The sequence below is a fragment of the Argentina anserina genome, chromosome 6, assembly GCF_933775445.1.
Source record: "Argentina anserina chromosome 6, drPotAnse1.1, whole genome shotgun sequence".
Classification (NCBI taxonomy): Eukaryota; Viridiplantae; Streptophyta; class Magnoliopsida; order Rosales; family Rosaceae; genus Argentina; species Argentina anserina.
In genome coordinates, this window is record NC_065877.1 from 15,743,692 (window position 1) to 15,764,145 (window position 20,454).

The window sequence follows — 20,454 nt, forward strand, 5'->3', positions numbered from 1 at the left end:
ATCTAGCTTAAATTTCTTTACCAGTTTATCCTGGTATCATAATCAAGTTGAATGGATCCACAGTTACATGATGGAAATGTGTTATATGAGATTTCTATTTGTCAGTTGGTTTTGGTAGGTTAGGTCACTACCATTTGGTTAGACTTTGTTGATAGGTTTACGAAAAAAATACTACATAATTAAGCTAGTACCCAAATACTGTCCCTTCAACTATCGATGCCAACGATTCTAAATTAGAAGCAGATGAGGTATTGCCAATTTTGAGCGTCTTCAAGAGAATACTTGAAATTTATTCCTTCAAAGATGAATATTTTTCAGAATTTTCACTTCATACGAACTTTTGTGATGTAAAAATATGGCCACTCATTAAAATTAGATTCTTTCTCTGCCTAAAATAGGCTGTTTGTTTGGATGAAACTGGGAAATTATCTTGCTCCCTCCTTTCAAATAGAAATATTCATTGGTTAGCTTTCTATATAATTAAATTGTTCCAATCGATGTCCAAACTGGCGAACTTTTATCAAAAGATTGTATATTGGGAAATGTATACTTTGTTTTCTCACAAAAATAATACAGATCTAACAATTAAATCACCACTGGATCGATTAATAGATTCAATGAACAAAGAAACTCTTCTCCCTTCTTTTATTGCTGTTACAAAACAGCAAATATGAACTCGTTGTTGTTGCTGCTGCTGGCCTCCCGAGCTGACTTGGCAGCGCAACCGCCCATCACGGCGTCAAAACGCGGCGCGTGGTGATTGTCTTGCGTGGAGGAGTTGGTAGAGGGAGGGTGGTAGTACATACGTCCGGTTTGTGGGCAGTGGGAATGAAACCTTGCTGCCATTCTCACTCCTGTATCCAATAATTCCACCCACTTCGCCATGTTGATGATGATCCGATCTTGGAATGGTATCCCCTGGCTCTCTATGTGTAGATGGTATCTGGGTTCGCTCTCTCTCTTGGCTTGGTTTCGTGTCCAAGAGAGAGAGAGAGAGAGAGAGAGAGAGAGCTAGGATAACCCAAATGAATGAAAGAGAGAAGGATGGTGTTGAATTTGTATGAGGGAGGAGAAGAGAGTTTGTTCCTAATTTATAGCGTCGCCAAGTGTATTGCGTTGTAATGTGGTTTTTTCCGACAAGGATGCTTTGTTTGTTCTATTATTGCTAGGTCCACGTTTACTCGTTTTTCTTTTGTTTAAGGCAAGAGATGGTTCATTACAAAAAAAGAGAGGCAAGTGATGGAGTGACCATAAACGAAAAGAACATAGTACATTTTATAGGTAAGATATGTTTTAGCATGATTTGACTCGGCCTTTGCTAACAACCAACAATGTGGGGGAAGGCGGACAAATTCCTAACAAAATATGCATTTTCTAGAAAATGATTACCTTTTCATAAGTTAATAACCGAAAAAAATATCTTTTATAAACCTAGAGGACGGTCCGAACTTTTTCTTTTACACAAAAAGATCTTTTATCATGAAGTTAATGAACCTTGGCTTGAAAACAAAAAAGTTAATGAAATTAAATTCAACATTATGATTAAGAGTTTAAGTATTCACGCAATAGAAGTAACATGTTCTAAAAACTAATGATGTTGTAGTCCATGGTCTGTCACATGAAGTTTTAGGTAAAATTTTCAATTTAGACTTCAAATTGATATAAAAGACTACAGAGTGGAATTTCTTATTTCCAAAAGGTAAATTGAATTCTGGAAACATGTACAATGATGTCATTGATGCCAACTAATGTTAATCTATTACCTCGTATCATAGTTGTGTTTTCTTTAAATATTTTGTTTATCGTCATAGCTGTTGGAGATGAGAGATCTAATATCTAAGAAGTGACAAATAAAATAAAATTTATAAGTGAGTGGATAATACCCAATTGTACCGAGACCTTTTGTGATTAAAACTCAACACATGTGAGGTAGCTAAGTTTGGACAGTATCTGTACAATTGGTCCACATGACACATTTGTCGCTATTTAATAGTAGCCTTATCACTTCACTTGATATGTTCAAATTCCGAATAATTCAAATCCACAAAATTGAAAAACATAACAAAAAGAATTATCAAATTAATTGACTTGTTTCAAATTTGTATTATTGATATGCAGGTTACAAATTTAAAAAGAAAAGAAACAAAATATATATTTGGAGACGCCAGTGACTCGAGCTGTGTTTGGTGCAGTCCACTTATTAGAAAAGATGGATTTTGCTTATTTCTAATAATAAGTGGCTAATAAGAAAAATAACTGAGTGTTTGGTAAACTGACTTATATAAGTGGTTGTTTGTGGTAGAAGCAATGATAAAACGTTTTGACAAACTCAAACTGGCTTCTGCTTTTAATCTATCAAATGACCAATTTGGACATTTAAGATTTCCACTACTATCTTAACTCCCTCTTCAAATCTGGGACATAATTATTATATGTTTCTCCTTTGCAGCAGTATTGATCATGCATGAATTGCCGAGTTAATATGTGTCACCTCATAATGATGGATGTGCTCTAGTGCTTGCTCGTTAATTCGTTCATTACAAATACATGCCAATATTTTGAATACATTCATAGACCGACTAGTAATCGCATAAAGATAAAAAAAAGTTTTATCTCCTTGATTGTAACATGTAAATTGAGCAGCCAATAGCTCATATATGTTCAATAATCAGTACCAATAACATTTTAACAAATAGAACTTCAGCACATATATATGTTCTAAAGCCAAATACTACAAATGAAAACTGAAAAACCTTCTAAAGTGAGTGAGTGAAAGTGGGAATCTGCGAGGATGGAGAGAAATGGTAGTCACTGCATTGGCCATTTGGTCATGACTGACTCATTGACTCATGATGGAGTCTGACTTGTTCGACTACTACTGTACTTTATTAATTTGGTCCAAAGAAGAATAAGGCGTTGAATGTTCCTCTTTGGCCTTCTTTCTTTAACGGCGGCCTCACACCCTTCACTCACTCTAGCTAGAAAACGCGTCGTCCGATATACATGTTGCCATATATGTTTACAAAGACTACAAATTTCTATTCCAAATATATAAGGACTTTTAAGTGCCTATAATAAACTCCTCTATTTGAACCATTTGTTAACCTGTTTACAGTATATGATTCAGATAAGTCATCAACGGGACTTCGATTGATCGACAACGCCCATTGTCAGCCTTAATATTGAGTTTTAAAATTTACAAAGTTAAGCAGGCAGTGATGCTCATGCATGCATGCATATATGCTAGCAATATCCAAATAGATTCATAGAAAAAAAAAATATTCTCATTACAAATCGTATCCTACGTACAGGCTAAAATATATTCTCATTGAGCAACTGGAGTTAGAACGTACTGCTATAGGTTTTTGGGTTATAATACAAAGTACGTACATAATTTAGGGCTCTATTCTGGTAATAAATATATAGATTATCAAGATGCGAATAAGTAAAATTCCCTATAACACGTACATGCACATAGCAATCAACGAAAGTCCAGAAATTTTCTCCCGAGCGATGGACTTTGGGCCGCCGGATCTCCGTCGTCCGGCCACCATAGAACGCCGTACCGGTCTCGTTTGAAAGATTGATGCGTTCCCTATCGATTGGTGGCAGCACCACTCGTCATATCGCCGCCGTTTGGGAGCGGTGAAGCCCGAAAGTTCCCCCGAAAGTGCATAGTTTACCGAAGTTCAACTCGTCGAATCTCCCTCCTCCGGCAACCAATCGGTGAGATTCTTGTCCCATTTTCAAGGTCTCATTCCATACTACAAATCCTCCAAAATATTTAACCCAAATCGTCATGTGCTAGGAGAATCAAAGAAAAGAAATCTTAGGTTTTAAATTGGGGCTTTTCGGTTTTTGTTAAATTGAAGTGTTTAGGCTCAGAATTAGACTTTGTGGTGAACTAAAAAGTTGTTCGGAATGTCATTTAGGTTGTGGTGGTGAAATTTGGTGGTGATCGGCAAACAGTGGCGCCACATGAACAGTTAATGTGAACATTGTTCATGAACAGTACTCTGTAAAACAATAAACCCGAACAATGTTTAGTGAACAGTAAAATAATGAACAGTGTTTTATGAACATCATTGAGTTGTGCTGAAATTTTATGTGTCGTTTTCTAAGCTTTTTATCATGCTATTAGGTGACCGACGAAACGTGTGAGAGAATCATTTTTGGTGTCGTGGAACTTGCACGCGAGAAATAAGGTGAGTTAACCTCACAATGATCATCATGATCGAAGTAGTGTTATAATTTTTGAATTTAGTTTGAGTTGTTACCATAGTCGTTGCATTACTAGTTTATAAAAATTATTCTAAAAATATGTTTTGGTTTAAATTTGTGAATTTGATCGTCTATGGTTCATGGGTAAGTGAAACGCTAATTTAATAAATGATTTTGAAAAGGTTTTACTGATTATGGACTATGGTAAATGTGAGTAAATCTCACTATGACGAGTCTACCCTTGGCGGTGACTCATAGTTACGTTTTTTGTTAAAACATCGAACTAGAACATGTATATGATATAGTGGGTTGTGTATGTGTATAAAATGGTAAATACGATACATATATATGGGTTGTTAACTTATATATTGTCACGTTCTTCTTTCCAAATGAATTATACTATGACAACTATATTTATTTTATCCGAGCAAGAGTCGCTTTGTTTTCGTACAATAACAAACCACCCATGTTATTGTACGTGATTTTAACATTGAGTCTTGTTCAACCGTTTTCTGTCTTCAGACGTGTTTTCTGTCTTCAGACGTGTTGGCAGTATCAGAACCAAGCCTTGGACGGGTGACAGTTACGATTCAGTTAGAGCTCTAGTATGTCTGTCGGTGTACCGCATGAGGGGTAACAGATGAGTTGCTTGGGTCTCATGAGTACCCATATTGTTTTTAGTGACATTGGGTACAGATGGGCTGTCCAATGTCTGTTGGTGTACTGCATGAGGGGTAACAGATCAGTACTTAGGTCTCATGAGTACCCATGTTTTACATGATTTTAGGTAACTAGATGAGTTGCCCAGTGCCTGTCGGTGTACTGCATGAGGGGTAACAAATGGGTTTCCTGAGTCTCATGAGTACCCATGTTTTTAAATGATTTTAGGTAACAGATGGGTTGCCCATTGCTAATGAGTATGTTTGTCTTTAAATGGTATTTGACATATATCCTTTGTATGCGATGTATGTTTACTATTGGTTTACTCATATGGGCTGAAAAGCGTACTAGGTTTGTGTTTACATTCCCGGTGCACAATTCGATGGTGTAGGAGATAGTTCTGCAGGTGAGGTTTAGCAGATTCGGAGGGTTTACTCTGAAGATTTTTCTTCTTCTGTTTGTGGTCAGGATTGAGTGAATTTTACATTTTCATTATTTATAATACTGAGGTATAAACTGGTTATGTATTATTCAAGTCGACTGAGTCATGTTGTGGACTCAGTTTCGATACATTGTTATGATAAGATGATTTCAATATATTTGAGATTGTTTGAGTTTTCATGACTTCGAATTTGAATTTTTATTATTAGAACATTGCTCATGAGTACCCGTATTATAAATGTCATTTGGGTAAACGTATGGGTTGCCAAATGTCTCATAAGCACTTATATTTTCATATATTATTGGACATCCAGATGGATCGTCCTGTGACTTATGAGTGCATTTATAATTGAATATTTTCTGTATTTTTGTCTTGTATACGATGCATGTTATACTGTTGATTTACTCATACAAGTTACAAAGCTTACCGGGTTTGTGTTTATAATCCCAGTGCACCTATTCGATGGTGTAAAAGATAGTTCTGCAGGTGTGGATTAGCAGAATTGGAGGGCTACTTTAAAGATTTTGAAGTTTCATTATTTCTATTGTGGTGAGGATTAAGAGGATTTTACATTTCCATTTGATATAATGCTTGAATTATAAACTGATTTTGTAATAATCAAATCGATTGAGATGTACTATGAACTCAGTTACGATATGCTGTGACTATAAGACGATTTCGATTTATTTGAGATTGTTTTAGAGTTTTTTATGACTTCGATTTCGAATTTAACACTCGAAATTTCAGGGTTGTGACAGTAATCGTAATAAACATCTACAAGAAGTCAACATACGGTAATATATATATATATATAAAGTGCGGTTCGAGAACGAACGTCCGCAAAATAGAAAAAGTGCGGATTCCCCGCCGCCATCCATCTTTTAGCCTGAATTAGGTACTGATAGCAGTGTTGCTCTTGCTAGAAGGATGTGAAGCTTCGATCTGGAGCTTTGTTTTTGCAACAACTAAAATATATATATATATATAGTATATAAAAACCTATTTTGTTGTGTTATATATAAGGCTATATATAATTATTTGGGTGAAATCTTTTAAGTCTTGGGTTGTATGTATATTTGAGTGTTAATAGAAGAAAAGCCCAAATTTTGAGCCAAAACTCATGACCTCGCCCAAACCCAGTTCAGCCAAAAACAAGTAGGAAAAGAAGGTGTCACATTAACAACTATCAAAACACTGACCTTTTTAGAAACTCAAAACTTTGTCTCCTCTGTTATCATGTTCTTCCCATTTCCCTCCTTTTTCAGATTCTCCTTCATCTAAAACCCAGCCACCGACCTTGATTAAGCCATCAATTTCTATCTAAAAACTTGGGGAAGCATGATGTGTCAAATGGGTGGAGAGCAAGCTTTCTAAAAGATGACTCCTCAAAGCTATTGTGTAGAACTGGAACCCTAGAAGTATGAAGGTAGCAGGTCTAGAACCTAAATGACTAAGGTTTTAGGTGAACAATTCAGATAAATTTCATTGATTCCTTTCTTAAGCTCCAAGTTCTATTCATTTCCAAGTACTATAAATAGGGGGTGTATTTCTACATTTTTAAGATAGAATTCTCAGAGGTTTAACTCGGATAGAGAGCATTGGAAGAGAATAGGTACTGCATTTTGTTTTATAATTGTTGGGCTAAGTTGAGATTTTGATGTTCTTAGTTTCCTACAATTATAATTTGATATCTCTGTTTAGATGTTAGATTGGAATTAATTTTTTAAAGTTAGAATTGGTTTTGGTTTTATAAATTATGTGTTGGTCAAGTTTTTTGTTAGATCTCCAGAAATTTATTCCTTTAGAACATGTGAAGATTGATTTTGTACCTAGAATTAGAAATTCCATAACTAATTATAGAAACTTTGTTTGTAGGTGTTTCCAACTCTGACATTTTCTTTAGGATGTCTAGCTTAATTGTTATGAAGACACCTACATGATTTTCCCAGTCTAAATGATTCGTTTTTAGCCAAACAGTTTTCATGTACACAAACTCGTCATAAATTCCTGAAACTGTAGTTAAATTTTGAAAATTCATAATTTATTCTAGAAACATTATTTTTAAAGTGATTCCAAGTCTCAGAGTTTTATTAGAGTGTTAGATACAAGTGTTTAAAATAATTTTAGGTCAAAATCCTATTAGTTTGGTACATGTTTCGGTGTGTTTGTATTAAGGTCAGAAAACTAAAATATTGATTATGTGTTGTTTAAAAACCAACTTTTGGGGAAACAAAGGCTGTGCTTGTTTGTTAAACTTTGTATCAGTGTAATCCTTTAATTATATGACATTGATTCTATGGTTTTACCCTTCTATTAGGAGCTTGAGACCTGAGGTGGAAATCAACAAAGGTAGGAGGACATTGAGGATCCTCTATGATTGTATATATATGTTGTTTGGTTTTCTTGTCTGAGTTGGTTGCTTTTGCTGCTGGTTTCTGATCATATTGTTGATTTGATTATGTGTGCTACTGATATTACTATGTAATGAATTGCAGGAATGGATAGTGCTATGGTTAAGGCACTTGGGTAGAGAAGTTAGGATCAAATTTTTGTGTAGTTGAGTCCATAACCTCAACGAGTACCATATCTCATGTATGCCCAAGATAATGCGCAAAGTAGTATATGATATGTGAAAGGTAATTCGGGATTGATGCAAAGAGAATGAGCAAGATGACTAGCAAAAGAGTTTTATGGGAATGATGAGGGAATAGTTCATGTAAAAGAAAATTCTAAGTCACCCTAGTGGTAAAGTACATAGTATGGGACATGTAGACCTAGTTTTTTCTGATACATGAACTATGCGAAGTAGGAAAAGTTGCATTAATATGTTTGTCATGGCTGAAAATTAATTTGAAGAGGTTTGCCTTATACTAAGCTTTATATGCTCACCTTTTTTTTTTTTTTTGCAAGTGAAGAACAAGTTGTTTGAAGTTATTGTTCAAGAGTGTTTTGTTGTGTGAAGCTTTGCTTGCTCTTTAGTTTCCTAGAATATAAATAGGCTTTGATGAGTTTATCCTTGTAATATGTTTGAACTTTGAATAATAAAGTGTTTACTTTCAGTTGGTGTCATTTGAGTTTCTTTTTTTCCAACTTTTTTCATATTTTGTTGTGGAAATTCATTCCATATATAGAGTATGAGTTACACCTCAAAAAAAATTATTTTACTAAAAATTGAGGTGTGACAGTTTTGCAATCGGACTCTTCTGTTATGAGTTTGCAATCGAGCTTGATGGTGTGCGATGGTTTGCCGGGAAACCTTTCAACCTCGATCACATTGACCTCCATCTTCATGCCGACGCCTATGTGATAGTTGTGGTCTACATCAGGCAAGAATAGAAGCACCGTCAATACTTGATGCGGCTAAAAGATGCACGTCGACGGCGGGGAATTCACATTTTTTCTATTTTGTGGACATCCGTTTTGAATGGCTCTGTGTATATATATATATATATAATCCACATTACATAGTAGCCTTATAACGAGGTATTTCATGATTTTCTTGTTTAAGGGTATTTTAGATACTTCATGTGGTGTATTTAGTAAAACTATTGAAATGAAAATATAAATGAGTTTTGTATTAAGAGATTTGAGATGTATATTTAAGATTTCTATTATTTATTATTAAATTACATATAAACATATACAATTTTTATTTATTTATTATTGAATTACATAAAAAAAATTACAGTGAAAATTTTCAAATATTTCTTCAATATAAATATCTTCGATATTTATATTGTCGAAAAAATATCGCATATATATGAGAAAATAAGATATTTACTCTTAAAATATATCAGTAATATAAAAAATAAGATGTGGTAGACACATCGGAAATATCAGAATATTTTAAACCTTGATATGAACCACCAAACGTAAGCTTCTATAATCTATACTAATACCAGCAAAGAAACGCAGTAAGGTAAACAATTACTCATCTATGAGAATTTGTCAACAATTGCGCAAAGGAAGCTGGTAGGGAAACCAATTCAAAATAGAGGACTCCATTACTGTACACCTTTGGAGTTGGGGAGAAGTCACATCAGATATCACTGTCAGCCCCGAAACGACTCCACAGTGTTACCTGGGATGCAGCATCAAAATATCTCATTTACAAAACTGTGAAACTGTTCAAAACCCTGATGGAGATTTATCAGTTTGGTAGAAATTTATTAGCCGAGGCTGACATACAGGAGCAATAATCGACCTTCAATTTAATGCTCTTAAAATTAATAAAGCTCTTGATTGAATACTAGCACTTGACTGACTTGAGCAGAAACCAGAGGGATTAGTTGAGGAAGAACCCCAGTTAAGAAGAAGAGAGGAGTATGAAGCTTGAAGAAAGACCGTCATTTTTCAAGGCTCTTGTTGGTGACTTCTCCCAGCAACTGGTAACATATATTCATCTCGCTTCTCTTTCATTTTTAAGCTTAGTTTAATTTAATTGATGATTCTCTGTATAGCTTCGTCAGTGAGCTTATGAGGTGAGTCGTGAGTGCCGATAAGATTCCTGTCTATTATTATTTGTTCATACTTCATCTTCATTTGGTAATCAAGTATCCTTTCACAGTCTGAAACCATAATAGCTAAATGTCCAACAAAGGTGAAAGCTTTTAGTCTTCTCTAGATCATATTGTCTGTGTGGTTTTGTTATAATTTATAATTTGCTTTGATTATCGGACTAATTGCAGTAGTGAAAAATTTGTATATGGGAAAATAATTGCGCTTAAATTATACTGTGCATATAAATGTTATATATAACTGCAGCATGTTAGAAAACAAAATATCATTTTAGAGATCAATTAGAGCTTAGATCTTGATATTTGGTGAGAGGGAATGCTTATGAAACTAAATCTGCTTAGACCAATTTTAGTTTTGGCTGAGGTCCCTTTTGTTGGTCTGAGGTGTGAGGGAGAATTGTGAACTTAATATGATCCTAGTCATAAGCACTGATTTCTCATCTCATTCAATAGCATGGATTCACTACTGCTTTCTATCCTGTAGCATAATCCTAGGCACTAATATCAGCAGCATAAACCTAGGCATTCATATCACAACTGTAACAGTAGCTGATCTCTAGGATCTAAACTGATTCCTTACTTGTATATATAGAGCACTGTATTATTGAGATGAATATAGAAAACATTCTTTCTCAATTATCTTTCATGGTATTCAGAGCCTCTGTCTAATTGACATTTTTTTTGGGGTATTTAGTTTTACACCCATTTTTGACACATACTTTTAAAATAAACCCACATATTATTTAATTCTAATTTTCTCTCAAATATTGTCAATTAAGCTTATAAATTGTCTTTCATTTTAACAAGAATTGCATACGTTGCCACTATTTAAATTTGATTAGTCAACTATAGTGAATTAAATTCTCTTTTAAATACCTAATTGTAGATTGCACATTAACTCATTATTATTGCTAAAATTATAGAAATTCTGTTTGCAATTTTAATTTAAATTATCTATCTTAAAGGTAAATTTTTAAAGAGGAAACTTGAAAATTGATAGGTTGTTATTTCCAACACTAATTTTTCTATATTCATTCATCTCTTTATAGCCTAACATAAAGGTAGAAGTTAATATTGTTAACCTGGTTAATAGGTACGAGACAACCTAGTTAATAGGTATCTTTTTAATTTCAATCTAAAAGTTAGGAGAATTTTCTTGACATATGAAAATTTTATATTGTACCTTTTATTGAGGAAAACATGCATATATATAATTTTAATTTACCTCGTTATTAGATTTTGTAGTGTATATATATTACATATGCTTCTCGTCCTAAAAAAACAATATTATATCTCTTACAGTTGATTTATGTTACATTATATCAAACATGAAGAAAAAAAATATCATTCAAGAACAAAGATGTGTACGTACCTCACAATAAGAATTTCCCATATAATCTTCGTTTTACTAGCTCGTAATGCTTAAAAACAAAAATTGTGTAAACCTTTACAAAATTAGATAGATTGATGGAAGAAAAACAACAAAGAGATACAAAAAACTTACAAAATTGAATAGCCTAGTGATGAGTATATATAGATTGAAGTTAGTAATATGAATTTAAAACAATGAAACAATTATGGATGAAATTCATTAATTCTATATTCAAATAGATGTAAAAACCTAAAAGTAAGGAAATAATTTAATATAACTTTTTATGTATCATAAGGGTATATTAGACATTTATAAAAGGAATAAATATTGATAATAAAAGATTTTGGGTTTAGATTGAAAGAAAAATTGGGTGTGGGTGTATTTTAAAGAGGGAGCTTCAATATTAGGTTTATATGTAATTTTCTCTTTTTTTTTCTCCTGTTCCTTTCCCTCCCATACCCTCCCATGGCTATCAACTCCAACAATGTGATTCTTGGACCGTGTCAGATCTGCAATCGCAAGGGACACATCGCCATTGATTGCTACCAACGCCTCAATATGGCATATGTAGGCAAAATTTCCAACTCCCGTTTATTGGCTATGGCGTCTTCAGCCAATTCTCCCACCATTCCTCTACTTGGTTGCTTGATACTGGTTCCAATGCTCACATCACCAATGATTATCATGCCCTTATCGATGTCCGACCCTATCATGGCTCTAATTCAATAGGAGGTGTTGTTTCTAGTCAAGGTTTGCGTATATCTAAAATTGGCATGACTAAATTGTCTTCCTCTCCCTCTCCTCTTACTCTTTCTGATGTTCTCTATTGTGAGTATTGTCCTCATTCCTCTGCTAATATACTTTCTGCCCATAAACTAACAGATAATTCCTGCTATATCTTAATGTTTCCCAATGCCTTTTATGTTAAGGACATACACTCAAGGATGACACTTTTAGAAGGTGTGAGTCACAATGGGTTCTATCGTTGGTCAATAAATCAAGCCTTTTCACTTCTTTTTCCGTTGAACGTGTCACTACAGATGTCTGGCATTCTCACCTTGGGCACCCATCTACACCAATTTTTCGTCATCTTGCCTCTAGGCTTTCTTTGTTGGAAAATAAACAATTATCACCATGTCATTCTTGTCCTCTAGGGAAATCCACCAAGTTACCATTTAGTTTGTCAAAGTCGGTTAGAACTTTTCCCTTACAAATTATTCATAGCAATGTCTGGTCCTCTCCCACCCTTTCAACCCAAGGATTTAAATACTATGTCTGGTCCTCTGCTACAAATGTCATTCAGCAGTGTATTGAACTTAGTATTGAACTTTTTGTAGCGTATACCGCGTGCATTTGTGAAGAACTTCAATGGTCATGTACCACGATTCTGTGGCCTTAGAGGCCCTTGCGGGAAAATGTGGGCTGTAAGTTTGAAGGTGGTCGAGAATCGCCTGGTTATCCATGATGGTTGGCAAAGTTTTGTAGAGACACATAATCTGGAGGTTGGGGATTTCTTGATTTTCACTTTAGATGGTGTCTCAACTTTTGATGTCATAATTTATGGTAAAAGCTACTGCGAGAAGATTGTTGGAGCATCCAAGAACAGGATTGCAAATGTTGTGGACAGAACAATTAGTAAGTGATACGTACTGTTAATTATTTCATTTCTCGACAACATTTAGAAATTTTCTGTGTGCAATCTTGTAACAACTTGGTTTACTTTGTTGTATTTGGCATGCATTATGCAGAAACTGACATCATTTTAGGAAAGAGACTTGCACCTGACCTTGTGGAAGAAACATCCATTCGACCCATCTCTTCTGATTCATCAAATCCATATTTCAGAACTACTTTTACGAAGTCTATGCGATATGACCTGGTGAGTACCTACTTACTCTTTTAATGTTAAGCCATTGTCGACTGCTCTATGTTTGAGGAGCGTTTCCATGTTTTAATTGCAGAGAATTCCAAGCAAAGTAGTCAGAGCTGCAGGTCTAATGAGCGATCAAACTATAATGCTTCAAGATCCAGCAGGGAGTCCATGGTTTGTTAAACTTCACGATGCAAAAAAGGGGCCGAATGCGTATGGAAGGTTGGTGTAAATGCTGTGAAGCTAACCAAATTTCAGTAGGTGACAACCTTCCTATTGAGATCGTCAAGCATTCTGTATTTCAACTTTATGTTTATAAGGGAAGTGAAGCCCTGGATGTCAATGCTCAAAGTTAAGTGACTGCTGGATTTCAGAATATACTTCTATTCATATCTCATCACAAAATGATCTTCCTCATCTCGGCCAAAGAATCGTATTCTACAATTTCACTCTGTAATAAGTCATGTGTTACCTTCTTCACATTACTAGCTCTTTTACCATTTTTCTTGTCGTCGTCTTAATATGCAGATAAGCTGTAGTTTGTCCTCTTCATGGCAAACACGTGCTATGACAACATTGGTCCTTCCCTGTAGGGTTTCTTTTGTATCAAGCTATTTAAGCTAAATCGATGTATGTTGGCCGGAGGAATGAAAATCAACTTTTAGTTTTCCATTTCTAGCTTTCGTAATTTTCTTGCTTCCTGATATTTGAGGTACATTACATTTGGTATCCAGAGCCTATTCTTGGGCCATGGTTAAGCAGAAAGGGACTCCACCCGGGTCTGGTGAGATTTCCAACGTGGAGTTTGAGCTGCAAGTTCATCGGGATCTCACCGCTTCTCAGATCAGTGAGCTGCATACGACCTTGAATGTCTATCAAGAGTCGTTCAACTCGTTTCGCCAGGAGATGATGACCGAGCTGCGAGCCATCAGAGATGCGACCCCCAGCACTGACCCATCACAGTTGCAGTTTGGCACCTACCCTCCGGTGTCACCATCCCTACGTCCTCGAATGGAGCTAAGCTCGTCACAGATGGCTCAGATTCAAGCTTCAATGGGTTCCACAGCTAGCACGCGCGCTCGTCCCGTCGTTTTCGGCTCTGGCTCCCACCGGGGCGGTGCGGATGGTGACGTTTCAGTAGAGGACCAGGCTTTGGTACCTCAGAACACCACGTTGGTCACGGATGCAAATGGAGCACTCGTCTCCACATCTACTATGAAAGCTCACGTCGAGAAGGACAAGGGGTCATCGAAGGAACCAACGAAAGTGACCACACCACCACAACCCACAGAACCCTCACAGCCCCAACAGTTTTTTCAACACTCCAACTTTGGCTTTTCACCTTTCAACTACACCTTGGGTCCTTTCGTAGGTGCACCACACCCTTCCCAGCCTACAGTCACTCTTACTGGCTCAGATCTAGCACGGTTGAACCACTATGAGCAGAGAACTGGGTCAACCAGCAATTCTCAGGGTCCTAACCCTAGTTTTCAAAACCCTCTGCCATCTCAGTTTTATGGTATTCCTCCATACACCAACCCACCTCCTTCCGCCTACTACCCCTCCAAGCACGGCCCTTTCTATCCGCCACCATATGGCCCTCCTTTCTACCAGTACCCTCCTCCAACTCCAACACAAAACCCACCTTCTCAACCTCATAACCCAGATCCAAATCTTCCAACCATGCGACAGATAAAGCTCGAGTTACCCACTTTTGGTGGCGGAGACCCCGTCGAATGGCTTAACCGCGCGGACCAATACTTCTCTTTCTACCAAATTCCTGAGGACTGGCGCCTTGCCATTGCTGAGATGCATCTGGTGGATAGAGCGTCAGACCGTTGGTTTATGTTCCGCCACGAGTTCTCTAGTTCTTGGTCGGGTCTCACCGAGCTTTTGATGCGTGAATTTGGGGGTCATATTGTTTCTGATTACCAAGCCTCATTGGCTAGGTTATCTCAAACAGGGAGTGTGGATAGTTTCATTGACCAATTCACACGGTTATCTCGTCGTGTCACAGGTTTCTCTCCGGCAGTGTTGGTATCGTGTTTTATTGGGGGTCTTCGAGATAACATCCGGGCTCATGTTCGTGCACAACGTCCTCGCTCGTTGTTTGATGCTTGTGAGCTTGCCAGAATCTTCGAAGAACGTGAGACTAGCCTCCGTACCTCCATGCGAGCTACAATGGCTTACCGGGGCAACCAAGGACAACCCCCACGTAACGCACCGGCAGCGGTCCAACCGCGCGCTGCAGCTCCTCCCCCAGCAGTAGTGGGAGGTCCAGTAGGTGGTACCTGTAGACTAACACAAGCAGAGTACCAAGAGAGGCGGGCACGCAATCAATGCTTTTTCTGTGACGAGATATTTCGACCAGGTCATAATTGTCGTCGTGGTTTACCTTTGATGGCAATCGAGGTTATTCCGGACGAAGTAGACATCCCTGGTCCAGAACCAGTTGAGGAGTTGAATGTCATAGTAGAGGAAGATCAAGGGTATGATGCCGTTATTCAATCAGTGGGAGATGGCAGTGCATCTACCATGCAACTCAAAGGGCAGTGTAATGCTAGAGGAGTCCATGTTCTTAATGATTCTGGAGCCTCTCACAATTTCCTACATCCTGCAGTACTTAAGGGGAGCAAGGTTGAAGATAAATACCTTGCACGGCCTGTGAGAGTCCGCTTGGCTAGTGGAGATGTCATGCAAACTTCTCGGCAGGTACAAATTGCTCTAACTTTACAGGGCTATACATTTTATGTTGATTACTATGTTCTATCAATTTCTGGCAGTGAAGTTATACTTGGGGCTGCATGGCTAAAAACTTTGGGTGATATCATTTGGAACTTCGAAATTATGAGGATGAAATTTGTGAAAGGGGGTGATCTACATGTGTTACAAGGGGAGACAGAGACCAAGGCTACTCTAGTTAGTTGTAAATCAATGTCTAGAATACTCAAGAGAGAGAGGGAAGCTGTCTTTGTTCACTTGTACTCATCCTCTGTGAACACACATACCACTGAGGTGCATCCCAAAGTGCAACACTTGTTGGATAACTATGCAGGGTTATTTGAAGCCCCAACACAACTTCCACCAGCACGGCCTCAAGACCACAAGATTACTTTGGGACCGAACATATCAGCGATCAATGTGAGGCCGTATCGTTACCCACACTCACAAAAAGGAGAGATTGAGAAGATCATATCGGAGTTGCTTGACAATGGGGTGATACGCCCAAGCGTGAGTTCTTACTCTTCACCGGTGTTGTTGGTGAAAAAGAAAGATGGTACATGGCGACTATGTGTGGATTATCGGGCGTTAAACGCTGCTACAATCAAGGACAAGTTCCCTATACCGGTTGTTGATGAGTTACTAGATGAAATTCACGGAGCCACTATCTTTACAAAATTGGACCTCCGCTCCGGTTACCATCAAATACGGATGTGTGAAGCCGACATTCCAAAAACGGCCTTCCGTACTCACTCCGGGCATTATGAATTCCTTGTCATGCCTTTTGGATTAACAAATGCCCCATCTACATTCCAAGTGGTGATGAATGATGTCTTGGGGGACTTCCTCCGAAAATGCGCTCTTGTCTTCTTTGATGATATCTTGATTTATAGTGCAAGTTTGGAAGAACATCTACAACACTTGAAGTTGATATTTGAGCGCTTGCGGCAACACTCCCTCAAAGCAAAGGCAAGTAAGTGTAGTTTTGGGGTTAAGCAAGTGGAGTATCTTGGCCACGTTATTAGTGCTCAAGGTGTAGCGGTGGATCCTTCCAAAATCGAGTGTATCAAGATATGGCCGCAACCTAAAACCTTGAAGCAATTACGAGGGTTTTTGGGTCGTGCCGGTTACTACCGTAAGTATGTGCAAGGATTTGGCATGATAGCTAAGCCTCTCACCGACATGCTCAAGAAGGACTCGTTCAAATGGAGTGAGGAGGCCATGGCAGCCTTTGAGGCATTAAAACATGCTTTGATATCTACTCCCGTGCTTGCGTTTCCCGATTTTACCAAAGAGTTCGTAGTGGAATGTGATGCTTCCGATAGAGGAATTGGGGTGGTGTTATCTCAAGAAGGTCACCCTATAGCTTTCATGAGCAAGGCCTTGGCTCAACGACACCTTGCTTTGTCGGTCTATGACAAGGAAATGCTATCCGTTGTCACGGCGGTACAACATTGGCGACCTTATCTCTTGGGACACCATTTCACCATCTTCACAAATCACCGCACTATTGAACACTTTTTGGAGCAGCGAGTTACTACACCAGCCCAGCAAAAATGGTTATTGAAATTATTGGGGTATGATTATTCTATCAAGTATAAAACAGGGAAAAGCAATGTGGTGCCGGATTCTCTTTCTCGCACATTGTACTTGTCTCAATTATTGGGCGCTTCCTCTACGGTACCAACTATTATTCAAGAGATAACAGATGCTTGTACTAGTGACCCAAACACACAACAACTCATGCAGGAGATAACTAAAGACCCCACGGGTAAGAAGCATTATTCCATTGTTAATTCACAACTTCTCTACCGCGGTAGGCAGTATGTTCCTTTAGTGGGTGATTTGAGGCAAAGGGTCATCGCAGAATTACATGGAGGTCTCGTAGGGGGCCATGTCGGTAGGGCTAGAACTTGCAAAAGAATATTAAGAAGCTTTGCTTGGCCACACTTGAACAAAGAAGTGAAAAAGTATGTGACAGAGTGTGAAGAGTGCCAGAGGAATCACGCAGAGAACATCAAACCGCCAGGGTTATTACAGCCACTCCCCATTCCTGACCAAGCATGGAAGGAAATATCCATGGACTTCATTGAGGGTTTGCCTAAAGTGGAGGGCAAGACTGTGATATGGGTGGTGATTGATCGATTGACAAAATATGGCCACTTCATCCCTCTCGCACACCCCTACACCGCTGCTTCATTAGCCCAAGTATTTGTGCAAGAGATTTTCAGGTTACATGGTCAACCAGTGAACATCACTTCGGATCGAGATCCCACCTTCATGAGCCTATTTTGGGAAGCTTTTTTCAAGCTGCAGGGTACCAAACTCAGCCGCTCTATGGCCTACCACCCCCAAAGTGATGGACAGACTGAAAATCTAAACAAGACAGTGGAGCAATTTCTGCGTTACACAGTTGGTGACAAGCCTCAGTTGTGGGTCCAAGCTCTGCCGTGGGCTGAGTATTGGTATAATACCTCATACCATTCTTCTCTGGGTATGACACCATTTGAGGCCTTGTATGGTTACCTCCCACCACCCATTGTTCCATATTTACCCGGCTCTACATCAGTGGCTCAGGTTGACCAGCAGCTCCAAAACAGAGACCAACTTTTGGCTCTCTTGAAACAAAATTTGAAACGAGCTCAACACAGGCAGAAGCATTACTATGACTTGAAGCATACTGAAAGATCTTTTCAAGTTGGTGACATGGTTTTTCTGAAGCTTCAGAGGCACAAGCAACACTCCATGCCTTCACATACCTTCCACAAGCTCTCAGCCAAGTATTATGGCCCGTTCAAAGTCCTTGAGAGAATTGGTTCTGTGGCTTACAAGCTTGAACTCCATGCATCCGCCACTATTCATGACGTCTTTCATGTATCTTTGTTGAAGAAAAAACTGGGCCAATCTGCAAGTGTGGAACCAAACTTACCTCCTATGGCTTCTGTTAAAGCTTCGTGGGTTCCATCCAGGATTATTGAGCGCCGTTTGATCAAACGCAGGGGCAAGGCTGTTGTGGAGTGGTTGATTCTGTGGCGCGGGGCTAACCTGGAAGAGGCAACTTGGGAGGAGGCCAATTATATCGAGCAGCAGTTTCCCGACTTCAACACAAATGCTTGAAACTTGAGGCCAAGTTTCTGGTGGAGAGGGCAGCAATGTAATAAGTCATGTGTTACCTTCTTCACATTACTAGCTCTTTTATCATTTTCCTTGTCGTCGTCTTAATATGCAGATCAGCTGTAGTTTGTCCTCTTCATGGCAAACACGTGCTATGACAACATTGGTCCTTCCCTGTAGGGTTTATTTTGTATCAAGCTATTTAAGCTAAATCGATGTATGTTGGCCGGAGGAATGAAAATCAACTTTTAGTTTTCCATTTCTAGCTTTCGTAGTTTTCTTGCTTCCTGAGATTTGAGGTACCATTACACACTCCCCATTCAGTACTTGTGTTTCTTTTTTTAATGTTTTATGCATGGTACTGATGGTACGTTACTTATGTATTATGACTCATTGTTGAATTGTATTTGAATTGATACTTAACCTTTTGTTGTTGAATCTCCACAATCTTTCTATCTAATTGTCCATCTCTGTTGCTTTATGTGAGTTGAGGTACCAACAAATTAATTTTCATGCTTTATTTTCTTTTTATTTGGAGAACACATTTTCATGCTTCTAATTTGTACCTAGCTAGAAAGACCAAAATGCAATATTATGAGTTCTTAAAACCAAGTGAACTGTATGCCAAGTATGCACAACTGCACAAGCAAAAAGTCTGAACTCATGCCGCTAATTAAATACCTTGAGCAAACTTAATTTGGCACTAATTCTCGAACCAGAATAAGTGTAAAGAGTTTAGCAAAACAAATAGAAATCATTCAAGTCTGGAACAAAGTGCGACAAAACGCAATTCATAGTTTAGTACATTAAGCCATGCTCATCCTAAATCCAAGTTATCATGTCTTCACACAATGTTGTGGGGGGGTGAGATCGACTTTAAAAATTGAAAGAAGAAAGTGCCGGCGATTAGTGAACACTAGTTATATATGTAGCAAGCATTTTTGAAAAAAAAAAAAATACGCTACTCTAGAACTTCAGCTTTGGTGGTGCCGGCTGGGTGGGGGTGTTTTTTGGGATCCCCAGGGCCAGTCTTCAAGCTTTTTTTGCAGCTAGGCCGGATTCTAGCTCCTCTTCTTCATGTGGAACTGAATATGTTATGCAACAAGGACTATAACTTATAAAAGCAATGCAGTTGCAGTCTGTAACTTTAGAGAGTGATTGTGATCTCATAGCAGTTCAATCAGTACTAAATGTGTAACGACCCTAAAATTTCAAGTCTAAAAACTCAAAATTTCAAAGTCGTTAGAACACCAAAACAATCTCAATGAAATCGAAATCATTTAACGTGCACAGCGGATCATCACTGAGTTCTCAATACAACTCAGAAAACCAATTATTACAAACCAAACTTATAATTCAACATTATATCAGTTGGAAATGTATAATCCTCACAAGATAGTCACACCAAATCCTCACGCAAGCTGGAGATAAATAACTTCAAGTCCTCTGAGCGGTCCGTCAATTCCCGCTAATCCACACCTGCGGAGTTATCCACTACACCATCGAATTGGTGCACCGGGATTGTAAACACAAACCC

At 38.0% G+C, this 20,454-nt stretch overlaps 2 protein-coding genes across 2 annotated transcripts; both read left to right on the top strand.

Annotated features, from left to right (window-relative positions):
* The first annotated feature begins 9,399 nt into the window (after positions 1-9,399).
* LOC126799892 (B3 domain-containing protein REM5-like) lies at positions 9,400-13,515 on the top strand. The gene is given in 5 exon segments (XM_050527154.1): positions 9,400-9,711; positions 12,550-12,847; positions 12,961-13,091; positions 13,174-13,278; positions 13,280-13,515. Coding segments are annotated over 5 exon segments (756 nt in total). The 5' UTR covers positions 9,400-9,648; the 3' UTR covers positions 13,439-13,515.
* A 317-nt stretch (positions 13,516-13,832) lies between these two features.
* On the top strand, positions 13,833-18,920 carry LOC126796952 (uncharacterized). The gene has a single exon (XM_050523663.1). It carries the CDS (start codon positions 13,833-13,835, stop codon positions 18,918-18,920), a length of 5,088 nt encoding a protein of 1,695 aa, XP_050379620.1.
* Positions 18,921-20,454: the final 1,534 nt, after the last annotated feature.

Coding starts and splice junctions, on each gene's coding strand:
- LOC126796952 (XM_050523663.1), top strand. CDS start 13,833: ATGGTTAAGCAGAAAGGGACTCCACCCGGGTCTGGTGAGATTTCCAAC.